Source organism: Helicoverpa armigera, chromosome 24 (assembly GCF_030705265.1).
Source record: "Helicoverpa armigera isolate CAAS_96S chromosome 24, ASM3070526v1, whole genome shotgun sequence".
In the NCBI taxonomy this organism is placed as follows: Eukaryota; Metazoa; Arthropoda; class Insecta; order Lepidoptera; family Noctuidae; genus Helicoverpa; species Helicoverpa armigera.
In genome coordinates, this window is record NC_087143.1 from 1,848,076 (window position 1) to 1,862,449 (window position 14,374).

General features: G+C 34.3%; 2 protein-coding genes and 1 non-coding gene across 4 annotated transcripts in view; 2 read left to right on the plus strand and 1 right to left on the minus strand.

The window, feature by feature from the left end:
* Positions 1-2,631, plus strand: part of Tmhs (Tetraspan membrane protein in hair cell stereocilia) — a 30,788-nt gene extending 28,157 nt beyond the window's left edge. Inside the window, exon 4 of the mRNA XM_064041175.1 lies at positions 2,045-2,631. Within this exon, the coding sequence (XP_063897245.1) occupies positions 2,045-2,238 (194 nt within the window). The 3' untranslated portion in view covers positions 2,239-2,631. The remainder of the gene's footprint in view (positions 1-2,044) is intronic.
* Positions 2,632-2,994: 363 nt separating this feature from the next.
* LOC110381510 (electron transfer flavoprotein beta subunit lysine methyltransferase) overlaps positions 2,995-14,374 on the minus strand; it is a 45,442-nt gene continuing 34,062 nt past the window's right edge. For both annotated transcript variants that reach the window (XM_064041314.1, XM_064041315.1), the window contains exons 3-5: positions 4,735-4,865; positions 4,224-4,411; positions 2,995-3,150 (exon numbers count right to left, since the gene is read on the minus strand). In XM_064041314.1, coding sequence (XP_063897384.1) covers positions 3,004-3,150; positions 4,224-4,411; positions 4,735-4,865 — 466 coding nt within the window. In that variant the 3' untranslated portion in view covers positions 2,995-3,003. The remainder of the gene's footprint in view (positions 3,151-4,223; positions 4,412-4,734; positions 4,866-14,374) is intronic.
* Positions 4,451-4,522, plus strand: Trnaa-ugc (transfer RNA alanine (anticodon UGC)). The gene has a single exon. It is a non-coding gene; the product is annotated as a tRNA-Ala (tRNA).

Below are 14,374 nucleotides of genomic sequence, written 5' to 3' on the forward strand. Positions count from 1 at the left end.
GGTTCAAGTTGTAAATTGAGATGTAACGGTTGCGTTTTGGCAAATAGCGTATTTTCGTCTATGCCAACAATGAAAGCCAAAGTTGTCTTGCACATCGTAGATTCTTCTTTATAAGGCTTTCAAATACGATGGGTTATCATTTTATGGTACTTGCCTGCCGACAGTTAGAGGAAAAACATTATGAACCAGAAGCGGATAAGACTTTAGACTTCAAGGCCCAAGTTCATCGACAACATAAATTTCAATTTTTTTAAATAGGCTTTTCACTCTGTGTTTTCACAAAGTTGTTCTTCGCGTTCTTGCAAAGTAAACAGTTGTTTTAAGAAAAAACTGACCCTCTTGCTCTCGTCGGCGAACTTGTGCCTAGGGTAGAAGAACGATAGACTGTCTTTAAGAGGACATGAATAAGAAGGGAGTGGATAGTGTGACGTCTGACAGAGAAATGGAAAAAAAGAGAATTATTGCACCGACCCTATTTATATGGGGAACAGGGCAGAAAGAATTTGGGCCAAGGGTATTTTACTCTCAACTTTTCAACCTATAAATAAAGAAATGACTCTTTGTAAAAGTTCCATGAATCGTCAAATACACGCATACCGCAGAGTTTGTGTGTCGCATACGAGACGGCTGGAGCAATCTCATGAATATGCTAGCACCTCCCGACACAGTTACCTCGTGACAAGCTGAACGAACATCACAGAATATCCATTACACACAATTTATGAAATACACTATTACTAATTAATACACACTTTACTATGGAAGTGAGCTCGTGGATAACCTACTCGCTTTTAGGTGTTTTGAACACGGAGCCACGTTGAGGCAACTATCATCTTCTTGGAAGGTAACTGTATGGTAACGTTCGTTTATGGGCGCAATACCATTTGATAGTAGGGAAAATTACTGCAATAGTTAAGTACTCCATGTGCATAGTGCATTTGCCGTTTCACACTTAACATATGTACTTTATTAAGGAAGTGAGTTTAGTGCGCTTGTGCATTAACTATTCGCTTATCCTCCTGGGTCCCACCCGGAGGAGAAAGGTTTTAATTCGAGAAGAACTTTTTATCATTAACATAAATTATATGGATATTCTATGCGAATTTGATCCAAAGCTGAACTGCAGTTTCATACATTTCTGCCCAAGGAAAACAAAATCTTACTGCCACAATGGACCTTCTCACCTCACTGTTGAGTGGAAGCGTGCAAGAGGACCTTGTAGGATCTCGTAAAGTCTTCGCGTAGCTTGTAGCTAAATGTTATTGTGCTGTAAGTAGGTCTTATCAGTACATACATCGAGTGGGTTGCATGAACTTTTATATTACAGAAGCCATATGACGTTGTATTGTTACCTGGTTAAACTATGGACAGTTGGACAAATAGTTACATATCCTGGGCCAATATTGTAGGGAACATTGGAACAAAACAAATTGTTTATTCAAAAGAAATACATTCCCTAAATCCTATACATAATTTTATTTGTTTGCGACGCTTTTATATTAACTTCCATTTAGATTTTTTGTATGAAGCAAGAAGTTTTTTGATAGGTTAAATATATTACGTGACATGCGTAGGACCTAGGGGCGATGAAGATGAAAGGATCATTTCAGAAAAAGTCTTCCATAGTTTAAAAAATAAATATAAAGTTAGTTCCTAAAGTCCATATAATAAGTGTGGGACTATCAATATAATATTGTAGAACAGTTAGGATCGTGTTTTGTTAATTTGCATTATTTCATGGTCGACGACTTAAGTGATATCTGAGATATAAATAGCAAATAATAATATGTGTTAGACGCGGTTTGAGCATCGAAAACTTCATTTTACTTTAATATTTATTTGAAGAACACCATTTTAGTCCCCATAATATCCTACTTAATAATTATTACTTATTTATCAATATCCGACTCGCTAATTTACCTGACCTTTACAAAAACTCTTAAACTTATCGTGACCAATCCATATTACCAAACCGGACAGACAAACACTTTCTTTTGTACCGTTCGCGTGTCATTTACTCAATCTGCATTGTCTTTGCTTACAGGTGAAGTGAACAACGGTTACGTGACTGACGCGACATCTGTCTCCGGGTCGCGGAAATCTCTCGCACTACAACCAGTTCTAATTATGCACCCACACGCCACAATGGACATGGATACCTACTCACATTATTCTGGAAGAACTGCAAGATCAAAACACGGCATTTACGCCAACACTATGCATAATTATCAACTTTAATTTACGAATTTTGCCAACCCAAGCACTTTGGATTTGATACTTACTAAGAAGTACCGCTACTCGCCACTAGATGGCAGTGCTTTAAATTATTTCTGAAATACAAATAGATAAGTTTGTAATTGTAAGATAATTGTGTAGAAGTGTAAATATTTTTAATGGTTTTGTACTTAAATATATTTTTTTATAGATTTTGTATTATATTTACGGTTTCCCGTCCGTTTATAAGAAAGATTCCTGCCTAAATTAAATAAAACTGTGTAGTTTAAGTAGATGCCCTGTTGTGCCTCAAAATATCAACGACTCGACAACGACTTATGATAAAATGTGCCTTGTAGAAAGCGTAATGTAATGTTGTTATTAATTTCATAATTAAACAAATAAGTTTAGATACATTGTTGTTTTTCTTATTTTCATTTCACCCTATATTTTATTTTAGACGAGAAGGATGTCTACTGAGCCTTATTTTCCATCTTGATTAGATAACCTTACCTACCCGTAGCCCGTATCATGAATTCTTACTTAATAAAGAGAAATCATTTTTTGTTGGTACCTATAGGGTTACTCCGAAACCGAACAGGTTTGAAAATTCTTTCACTGTTGGAACCCAGACTATTCCATCGTTACATATTTACTTATATATTTATATTAAGTACTATTACTTATATATTTACTATATTTTATCCGGGGACAGCCAGGTATATATCAGGTATACAGGTACATAATATAGGTAAAATCCGTCAAAAAGACTTCTTACTATAAAAAATCTCATTTATTAAGCTGCCAAACAGTGGTGTGAGTAAACCCGTGGTTTTCCATACAACTATGTGGTTGTAGCTGGTACCTCGCGAGAAGTGTCATGGCGCCCCGTCTCTTGTTCGTCAGCCCGTGACGACCGGGATCACCTATTAGTACCTGAATAAGTAATAAGAGTTAGGGTTAGTATGGAAGATATAAAAGGGGAACTAATTTTTTTGAGCTGTTATTTTTTTTGAGAAAAGTAGAGAAAAGTAGAGGTGAGTATTAAGCTAATGGTATGTTACTATGTATTTTACATTAATAGTAGGCAAAATTGTGATACATAAGTAAGTAAAAGTAGTCGGAGATCTGTCTGTCTGTCTGACTATTGTAGTTGAAACCACTGAACCGATTTACATGAAGATATACAAATGGACTAGAGCACAAAGTACTTTACAATATACTTACTGAAGGTTTGGAGCCTGAGAAAAGCATTCCCATGGAGACATATTTTTATCTGGATGCAGCATGTAATTCCCTTGGCGCAACCGCGGGAAACAACTAGTAAGAAATACCTTAAGTATTTGTTTACACTATTTTTTTAATATTCGGTAATAACTAAATTAAGTCATGATCCAGAATTGTGAATCTGACCTCAATTAAATTACCTAATCACGATTATTAGCGACAAAGTTTAAATATTTTGACCACAAACCATCTAACTGACTACTAAAGCATTGACCTATTTAAGATGAGATAAAAAAAAAACACTAATTATTAAATAAAAATCAAAAGGATTAGCAGGTGTAAGGTCACCATACAAGATATTATCTTACAATACGTTTGTCATGTAAATAAATAACAACAGAATAGACAGACAATTCAATAACATTATATGACAGACATTAATAAGTAGGTTAGATACAAGGAGTAGAAGTCACGATGAGAAAGCAGAAATTTTAATGATCAAAATAAAAGGAAAAACAACTCGTCCCTAATTAATTATGGAAAGAAACAAGCATGTTGATTTAACTAGTATTTTGTAAGTAATTTTCTTAATGATTTCAAAAATACTACTTTCATTTACAAAGTAGGTGCCTATTTGGTTTTTTTTGGACTTAAAAAATGCTGAGTATTGTCCATTGCTATCGATTAAGGCTACTAAGTAATTTCGATAAGAGTAAGATCATAAAAAAATATGCTATTACGTAGTAAAGGTAGAAATATTTAAAAAAATCTAACAAACTTACTGTTTTGCCATCAGCAGTGAGCCTATGTAGCCATTCAAACAATATATTGGCGAATTCTTCATCGTAAAACATATCTCCTATGAGGATAGTATCAAATTCTCTACAAGGGTCACCGACCAAGTTTTCAGTACTAGTTTCAATTATGACGTCATTCAATTCGGCATTCATTTCAGTGGCAATAACGGCATCTGTGAACGTGAACAGAAATTTTGACTGAGAATACAAGCGGGGATGTAGCTCAGTGGTAGAGCGTTCGCTTTGCATGTGAAAGGCCCCGGGTTCGATCCCCGGCATCTCCAAGCTTTTTTGGCTTCTTATTTTATTAGTATCGGAGCTATTGGAAGTGAACAGTTGGAAGTTATCAAAGTGAGAATCACAAAGGTGTTTGTTTTATTTCCTGTCCCTTATCTGTAGTAGTAAGTGCAATAGAAGTTAGGTACTTGGTTCTTACTTTAAATTCAAGAGTACTACGGTTTAACCATCTTATTATTTTCATAAGCAAATAACTTACAATCGTCAATATCATTGGCCACCACTCTCTTGGCCTTCATTTTAGCAGCAGCTATGCTTCCCGCCCCGCAGCCACAGCCGACATCCAGGACTTTTCTATTCTTGACTAGATCACCATTATCTAGGATATACCTGAAAATAATAAGATTAAACATATGAAAACCCCGAACTGCGACATAAATATTATTAATTAAGTACACTTTCTATAAAATCATTGAAAAAGTATTGTTTTTAATTTAAAGACAGCGACATCTATTGAAACATCAGAGAACTCATTACATAACAATGTTTCTTACTCATGTTAGTAGGATTTTGTTGTACAAACTAGATGGCGCTAGTGACTCAAATAGCATTTCTACTAGCTAGGGTTCATCACCAATTTTCTGAATCATCAGTTAAATTTCATACATAAATGAAAATTCGTAATAATTTGGGTTATATATATACTACAATCTGTTAATTGAGAACTCAATTTGATAGTTCGCGGAAGCAGTTTTACAAGTTTTTGGCAATTATCAACTTCACAGTTCGCCTATAATATGCTCTAGTTCTTCGAATCAGAACAGTCGACTGTTGGAAACTTGACAATACTTCGAATGAGAAACAAGCAGTGTTTCATGGTTATTGGGGAAATTCTAATAACCTTTCTACTAACACAGAAATTATATTAAAGGTTTTCCGCATAATTTAATAATGTTTGGTCAATTAGGTAAAAAGTGGGTTATTAATTTAAAGCGTACCTATGTAGATTTTTTGAAGAGTTCCAGATGAATTGCATTGGAATTCATGTTTACTTATATTGCTAAATTAGTTTGTTTCAGCATAGTATCATTTTGTATACTGAAGTTTTTTTGGGATTTATCTGCAACTCGTGTAGTATGTAAGATAAATTAAAATAACATACCTATACAAAAATGGATTTTACTAACAAACGAGCTTTTTTCGTTTATTATTTGGAAATTTCGAAAACAGCATTTCCCCTGAATTAATAATTATCCAAAATTCAGTCCCAACCGATTCGCGAAGCTCGCTCCATTTCTCGTAAAATTAAAACTACGATGAACTGGGGAGGGGCACTTAATTCTGCTGAAATCACAGCCACAATTTAAGGTCTAACAGCTTAAATTCCCTGAAAGCGTGGGCCGACCATCAAGCATAATGTTCTCTGGAACATTTCCAAGTTAGAACTATCGGTATTCCTAGAAACAGACAGTGTTTTCTAGACTTCAGACCGCAGACTAATCTCGTTATGCTGAGAACTTTTTCTAGGAGAACGGATGGAACCCACCCCCTAAAGGGGTGTTTCTAAGAAAGCAGATATGCTGGCAATAATAATGCGCATTTGCTAGGAATTTCGCGAAGTTGTTGTTTGGAGTTCTTACTGTTTCTGTGAATCTGGATGTAAATATTTGCCTTAATTTGCTATTGTGACATTTATCGTTTTGTTTTGGGGAATAAGGATTTGAAAGCTTACGTACGTACTTATTTGTTAGCTTAGTACGTAGTTGCGACGTAAGTTCAATGGCAAACATATGCGTTAATGAGGTAAATATTTACTAATTCACATAAGTAAGTAATTTTTAATCTTGTGTTGGTATAGCATTCCCTTTACGTTTTTGCTTATTAGATATAATTACCTAAGTACTGATTCCGTAGTAATAGCAGGTTTTTCATGAGCGATTTTTGTGACCTAAGAAATATTTAACTATTGTAAACCTACTCTCTTCCCGAGTAACATAAGCTATATTTTATCCCGGCGCGGGCAGTAGTTACACGGGACGCGGCAGCTAAAATACTTTATTTTGCAAACGTTTTCATGATTACTTGCAACCTTTGATGCTACCTTTTACTTAATATGTAGTAACTTTTTTTATAAGCAGGTTTATAATCTACTTTTTTTATGTAGTAAGTACCTAACTATTAAGTAATCCGCAGTTACTAAACCCTCCCAGTTTGCCGTAACCTAGCAACAGCCTCAAGTTCGCTACGACCCCAGCCTTCGTACCCGTCTGTAGGGGGTCAAGGTCAGGACGGGGCGTGACCCCCAGTCCACTGACTCAGCTCGAAGGTTGACTCATCTGCGTGAACTCTGTGCGTTTGTTGTGGTAACAGCGGTAGGCAGAAATGTGAGTTTGTATGAATCAGCTGGTAGGTAGTTGTCGTGTTATGTGTTTTATGTGATAAGCAGCTGTAAAGACTTATAAGTAGGTAAAAGAAAATGCTTGATAAGTACCAATATTTGCAAATGTTTGGTTTTGGGTATAATTTAGGCGATCACCAAAAATAGTTTTAAGACTCTAAGCTGAGGCACCAAATAAAATAAACAACTCCAAAAAAAATAAATTGACTTTATTAAAAGGGCACTAAAGTATATAATATTATGATCCAAAAAAAATAAAATAACATCAGAAAAATCGCAAATCTCGCACAAATAATATTTTTGGTTCCCAAAATGGATTAATGGTCACCAAATTCTATCCAACTAAAAGATTAATATTACTACCAAAATCAAAGTTAGTGACGAAAACGAATCGCTGCAAAACCGACTCCACGTAGTCTTGTCTGCCCTACCCCTAGAGTGCAATTCAAAACTGCGTAGGCGCGGAGGGGCGAGGCGGCCTGCGAGCTGAGGCGCAGGTAGTTTTTAAGGCTCGCCGCCGCGGCTGAGGCTGGCCGGCGGAGCTGGCCAGCAAGCCGAAGCTGCGGTGGTGAGCGTGAAAACGATCTGCGACGATAAGCTCGCATGGGACCGCCGGAGCCCCGCAGCGCCGGAGCCGTGACAGAAGCCATGATTGCTGCATGTTGCGTGCTTACATTTTACTACTGAGTTACACTCAAATTCATATCACAATAAATAATCGACGTACGTTTGGGAACCCCAGTATATTAATTGGTATTTGGGAAATATTCTAGCGATCGTTAGCTTTTTTAGTCTAACAAAAAATGACCAAATTAGGAGTCATGGTATTACATAATTGGTAACATCTAAGTAGTGACAATATATAATATTTGGTCTAAAGTGTATTTTAAAGGCGTCCATATATTTTTTTAGTAGTCAATAATACGAAAAAATGGTTTTACCTAATAATATTTTTGGAAACATTATTTGGTGACCATTTATCCATTTTGGTAACCGTTTAGAATTTTTTTGGTAGTAAAATAGGTACTTTTTTTGGTGATGTTTAAACACAAGCCTTTGGTTTTAGGGGTTGTATAAAGAAGACGCTGACTTTTTATCACTTCCTGTGCTGCCTAGGATACTTATACTTATCCTATTTATAATTTAAAATGGGTGTTTTTCAATTCCTGCCTTTCAATTGTAATTTGATGTTTAAAACTGTTGAATTTCATTTAGCTTTATGTTTCAATCATAGTTGATTATTTGGAAAATATTATTGTTTAAAACCATAGATTCAATTTAAATGATCCTAATTTGCGCTGAAGACCACCTGTTTTCGGGCAAAATACCTTCAAAGATAAGAATAAATCTATCTGTCTATCACCATGACCCATTAGAAAGCAAGTTGCTATGACCACTATCACATTAAACACGGAAATTAACCTTAACGAACGATTAAAATTCGCACTTCAATCGATAAAGAAGCAAATTAATTGTTGATTAAGTACTTATACTGATTAAATGTAGACTTTGATCGTAATTATCTGTTTCTACAGTGACCTAGAGGAATATGAAAACATAGGAGAGATAAGGAACATTTCTCTTGCTTTGCAAATGAACCCAAGTTTACTGTAACTGCAATTGCTCTTACAGTAAAACCGACTTGACCAATCTTGCATAGAAGTTTGTATTAAAATAGATGGACTTCAGAAGACAGTTATATTTTTATATCAGTCTATATTTTTATGCTTTATATATCCTATATGGGTGCACAAAGTAGGTAAGTAGTCAAGTTTGAATATATAAGGACTGGCCAAAATAACAATGTTTTGTTGGTATTTCCTAAAAAAATATTTCTGTCAACTAGCTGTGTATATGTACGATAACGAATAAAAACAATAAATTTAATAACACCTAATCTAGTATTAGTAAAATTATACCTATATTTCTACACGTGCTTAGCTAGGTAGGCTTTGAATACAAGATATTAAGATTATAATCAGCTTTTCGTGAAATTGGTGAGGCGCCAAGATTAGATTAAATTATGTATTAGGGATATTAAATAGGCTAATTGATATATTATTTATGATAATACAATTGCTATGCTAGTAGGTACATATCTTGGATCTTTTTCCTCCAAAAAGGTTAAAAAGCTTTGAAATTGAAAAACAAGCAAAAATGATTTTATAAAGATTTTTATTTCCATTCTATAAGTCATCCATAAGAAAGTATTAATTAAATTGAATATAATCAATCAACCATATTTACTTCGTAGAGTTCAAACTCAACTAAAGGACAAAGTCATGATCATAAAATTAAATAATAAATAATTTATGTATTTATCATTGCCAAGATATAAAAGTCATCAAACTTTAAAATCCAGTATTAACCTTAATTACAGACTAGATAAAAATATCACTTCTATCTATATTATTTGCTGAATAGTAGCGAGTATTATCTTATCGAATTAAGTAGGTATCTATTCATGTGTATTTCTTGGTAGAGTATGTATGGTGACACGGGGTAGTCACATGATCTTGTTAATTTGTTGTACTGTCAGACTGAAGAAGGAATGATTATACTCTTGACTTGAAAATAGTTTTGGGAACAGCAGTTAGTGAAATAAATGAATGTTCCGTAATGTAAAGCTTAAAAAAATATTTTAATATTAAATATTCATCGATATTTTTCAAATCGCGTTTCCTTTACAATTAAATAAAGTTTTAAGTCTAGAGAAACGAAAGATAGAAAGTTCTGTCCTTCAAAACTTTATTTTGCGTACAATCACAAAATATTATATCTGTACGCTAAAAGTACATACCTAATTTTGAGCCTGAAAATGAAAATCTATAATCCCAAATTTGTCACACTAAACTAAAATCACAAAAATCATTCATCAGTGACTCTGTACCTTGTTACGTAATAAGAATTTTAGGAAATCCCTTCTAGGTACATTTTAGTCCATTTTGACGTGCTGTACCGACCAAATGCCACTTGAAAATCCGATAGTATTTCTCGTTATCTATAATCTGAGTACATTTTTGTGTCAAACGTGCACTTTATCAAAACAAAATAAGTACCTTTTTACTCAGGTACGTACAAAAGTGACTCACTACTCAACTATGCTGAACAATTCTTTAACCATGACTCATAGTGTTCTATCCCTGTCTATTTACTAAGAAAAGTATGTCTATCCCACTTTATTCCCGCAGGTTAAGCACGCTTTCTCGCTCACATGTATGGAGTTGTATTTCTGTCTCTTTTGCTCTTGTAATGCGGTTTAATTTGAATGATCATTCTTTCTTTGTACCTTATCTGTAGTTAAGGACTTTTTAATTGTTTTGTATTGTTTAAAATGGTAGGAATTTTGGACTGGCTTACCGTAATGAAATTGTGTAGCGGCGGTTTTCTATAACCAATCTATTTTTTATATTTCGATTAGAGATCGAATTTTAATATAGGTCCATAGCTCAATATAAATTACCTTGTGATCGTTTTTCGTGAGAACTATTGCCCGTACAGAGATAAAATATAGACTATGTTACTCGGAAAGAGTGTACCTTTCCAACAGTGAAAGGTTTATAATATCGGTTCAGTAGTTTCGGAGCCTTTAGGGTACAAATGTCAAACAATCTCTTATCTCGGTATCTAAGATCGGTTATAGAAATCGGCAGTTAATAGTCTATTGTTTAGAATTCACAATGGTTGCATTTTACAAACTAAGATCGGTTTATGGACAGCCCATAGTTTTACTGTTTGTTTGTTTCGGAAGAATTGTCTTTCCTGTTATAATATAAACAACTAGCTTCTGTCAGTGGTTTCACCCGCATCCCATAGGAACCACGGCACGAACCCAGATAAAAAGTAGCCTATAGCCTTCCTCGATAAATCTAACACTGAAAGAAATTTTCAAATCGGACCAGTAGTTCCTGAGATTAGCGCGTTCAAGCAAACAAACAAACAAACTCTTCAGGTTTATAATATTAGTATAGATTTAGGCCATCACCTGCCACCTCAGCATGGCGATTCTATATCTATTCTACCAAGAAACATTTCTTTTCTCGATGTCAAACATCGCCATGCTCGGGTCGATAGAAATCTTTCTTCAATCTGTCATTTTGTCGATTCTCCGGTAGACAAAAGCTGTTTCTATGGCGGTCATGCTGGGCCCGCTGCAAGTGTAAATGACAGGTCATTTTTATTTATTTTGTAATTTCTAGTTAATAATTATGTAATTGTTTTTTTCACATAGGTAATCTGTCATTAACTACGATGAAACCTAATTAGGTAAGTATTTGAATGGTTTTTACTAAAATATTTAACACATTATTTCACGTGTAGGTACTTAACACATCATTTTTATGTTCCTAATTAAATTACATAAAGGTATAGTTATCGGCACGGATATTGAGCGATCCCCACTCTTCCGCCGAGAGCTCAATATCCGTGCCGGTATACTTACTTTAAAAGGTTTTTAACTACTATTATATTGCTATTTCTTTCTACGAATCATTCATAGTAAAACAATTGAACAAATATTGTCACTATCTGCACTATGAATGGATCAGGAAAACCCTTTGCGTGAATCATCACTTACAAAAATATTGTATCCAATTAAACCTTATCTTTTAAGAAATAAGGTTGCGGTTTGCATGGCATTTTTTTTCACAACGACTACTATGACACTGCGTATTAAATGAAAGTGATCCTAATTTTCTTTGCGCTTAGGTTCAATTTTGAATGTAGGTATTTGACGTTTCATTCAGGGCATTCCTTCAATGGTCACGCGCATACAATTTGTCGGTTTTTGTCATTTATAGATAACGTCAATACTATATTACTATAACAAATATTTTGAGTTATTGAGATGTTTTCAGAGAAAATCCGCTTGGTTTTTCTATGGCAGTTGGAAAATATGTTGTATTTTAAGATTTTCCCGGTCATGTGAATAGTTTTCTACTAGCACTCAATTATACTTAATTTGTAATTTAACTAGGAAAAGCCATATAGGTACCTACTATTATTACACAAATGTACAAAGGGTAATTTACCAAATATGTAGGTACATATAATCTCACATTCCAAAATAACTGAATTCTATTCCTAACTGTGCATTTTACCCAGTTTCAGGGTAATTAATACCAAAAAGGTAGAAAAGCCATCGATGGGGAAAATAATTATTTAGTGCTTAAATGTTTACTTTCCGATAAAATATTATCGAATCGATTAACATTTGTTTTACTAGGAACCGAATAATAGGCTGTTTGATATAGTGAAGTTATAATGACTCATTCTGAAAGCACGATAACAAATAAAAGGTCATGCTGAAATTCTCATAATGTGAACCAAATTATAGGTTAACTGTTAACCTGAATTTAATGGTAAATTTCAGTCATATCTGACATAAAAGTGTGACCAGCTTTCAGTTAATCAAATAACATATAAGAAATATAATATGGTACATAAATTAGCATTATAACGTGAAACTATAGTGAGGTCTACGAAAAACTGTTTCACTTGAAAATACTTTTTTGTTAGTGCAGTTTTTTTCAGTACTTAAGAGGGAGCAACAACTTCTTTACAAGAAGCCTCTTTGCAAAGATTGTAATTAGTGGCCACTTGATTCCAATCGATTGGATGCCATTAGGTATTTTGTTTTTTTTTTATATATTTGGCTTTGCCATTTGTTATTCATAGAAATAGGCCAGTGATATGTTCAGTTTTATTTGACTGAAACCTTTTTTATCGCATAGAGTATGTTTACTTTGATATCATTGGTACATATTTAAACATATTAGAAGCTTAGTAAGAATTGAAATAAGCGAACGACAAATAACTGCAAAACTTCTGACACTTTATTTCTATTTATTTCTAGAACTTTATTTCGATACATGTATTACTTAGTAAGATTTTAAAAAAATATAAATGTAATTAGTTATAAGTAGGTTGGTTGGTACATATTTGATTATGTAAGTAGGTACCTAAACTTAAAACTTTCACATTAACGTTAAGATAACTTGGGAATGATAAATAGTAGAACTGTCCTTTTAAAAAATCCAGTTTATTTTTGTCCAAGGCCACACTTACAACCAGTTACACTTGTAAATTCCATATTTTCCCCATTATTTTATTATGCACTTATCAATATTCCTATATTGCAGTTTATTCAACTCGCGTAAATCCCCGCTCAGTGTGCCCAGCGCAAGGTAAACTCCCTTGTACTAAGACTACTAAGTGTTGCCATATAAATAAATTATATTATGTTTACACTCGGGCTTTTGCTTGCACTTATCGCGTTTTCCTGTGAACTGTACAATTTACTATCTATCTAGTTATTGAGGAAAATTGATCGCGTTTTTAGCACGATTTTGATGTGTAGATCACGATACAAGTAAAGTAGCCAATAAGTATTTTATTTTGGCTCAGTTTTTCTTTAAGATAGATACCTGTTTCCCCGCGGATTTACCCGCGTCGCAAGAGATGACAAAATAAAACCTATGTTACTCGGGGACAGATTAGCTTCCAAACAGGGAAAGAATTTATCAAATCAGTTCAATAGTTTCGGAACCTAACTAAACCTAACCAAACTATTATAGTAATCTGTGCTTTAGGTTACAAACAAAAAATGGTTTCCTCTTCAGTAAGAGACATGGATGCTAAGAAAAACAGTTTTTTTTGTGTAGATTTTCTTTCATTTGCTTACAGCAGCATGATGATGATGACGATATTCATTTATTTATTTACAAACACTCACATAAGTACCGGGCACATGTTTCCTGCCAGCATCCTGAGTCCTCGCAATGGACACAACGCGCGGGGGTTTCCATACAATTACAAATTCTCCTTTAGTTGTTATATGGCATTCAAGAGTATGTATAAGGAAAGTTGATCCTTGTAAAGCGTGCGTATTGTATGAAGTGTGTTACGCGCGTGAGTCATGTTTGTATGTAAATAAATTGAAACGTTGTTGCTGGTTGATAGTTGCTTTAGTTATCGATATCTATCGATTAATAAAAGTTTAGGAGTTTAGAAGTATAAGATGGGAAAGAAGGCATGTACTATGCTATGGTTTATGCTTCAAGTTTGAGCCCAATTAATACTAGACTGAAAGTAAAAAACATGTAACTCTTCTTCTTAGTAGAACATAAACAGGTAAGTGGATGTATGACGCTAAAATATAATAGAAAACCACTCATTCAGACGTTTTTATTTGAAAAGTTATGAATATCACTTTGTCGAAATAATATACAAGAGATAGAACTACACACACTTATAGAGGTAAGTAACCAACATGAATCTACTTCTACTAGCAAATACTTACTCAACAAACGAAAAATTCTCTTCCAGACCGTTCCTGAAAACTGCAAAAATTCGCAAACCATGAGTCATCCTCATCCTTATTCCAAGTAAGCCTGCAACCCCCTCTCACCCCACTCCTCACACACACAGACACACAACTGGGAGGGAGGGAGGGGTGTAAAGCGGGATAGAACGATTCCTGGAAAGGATAGCGTGGCGTGAC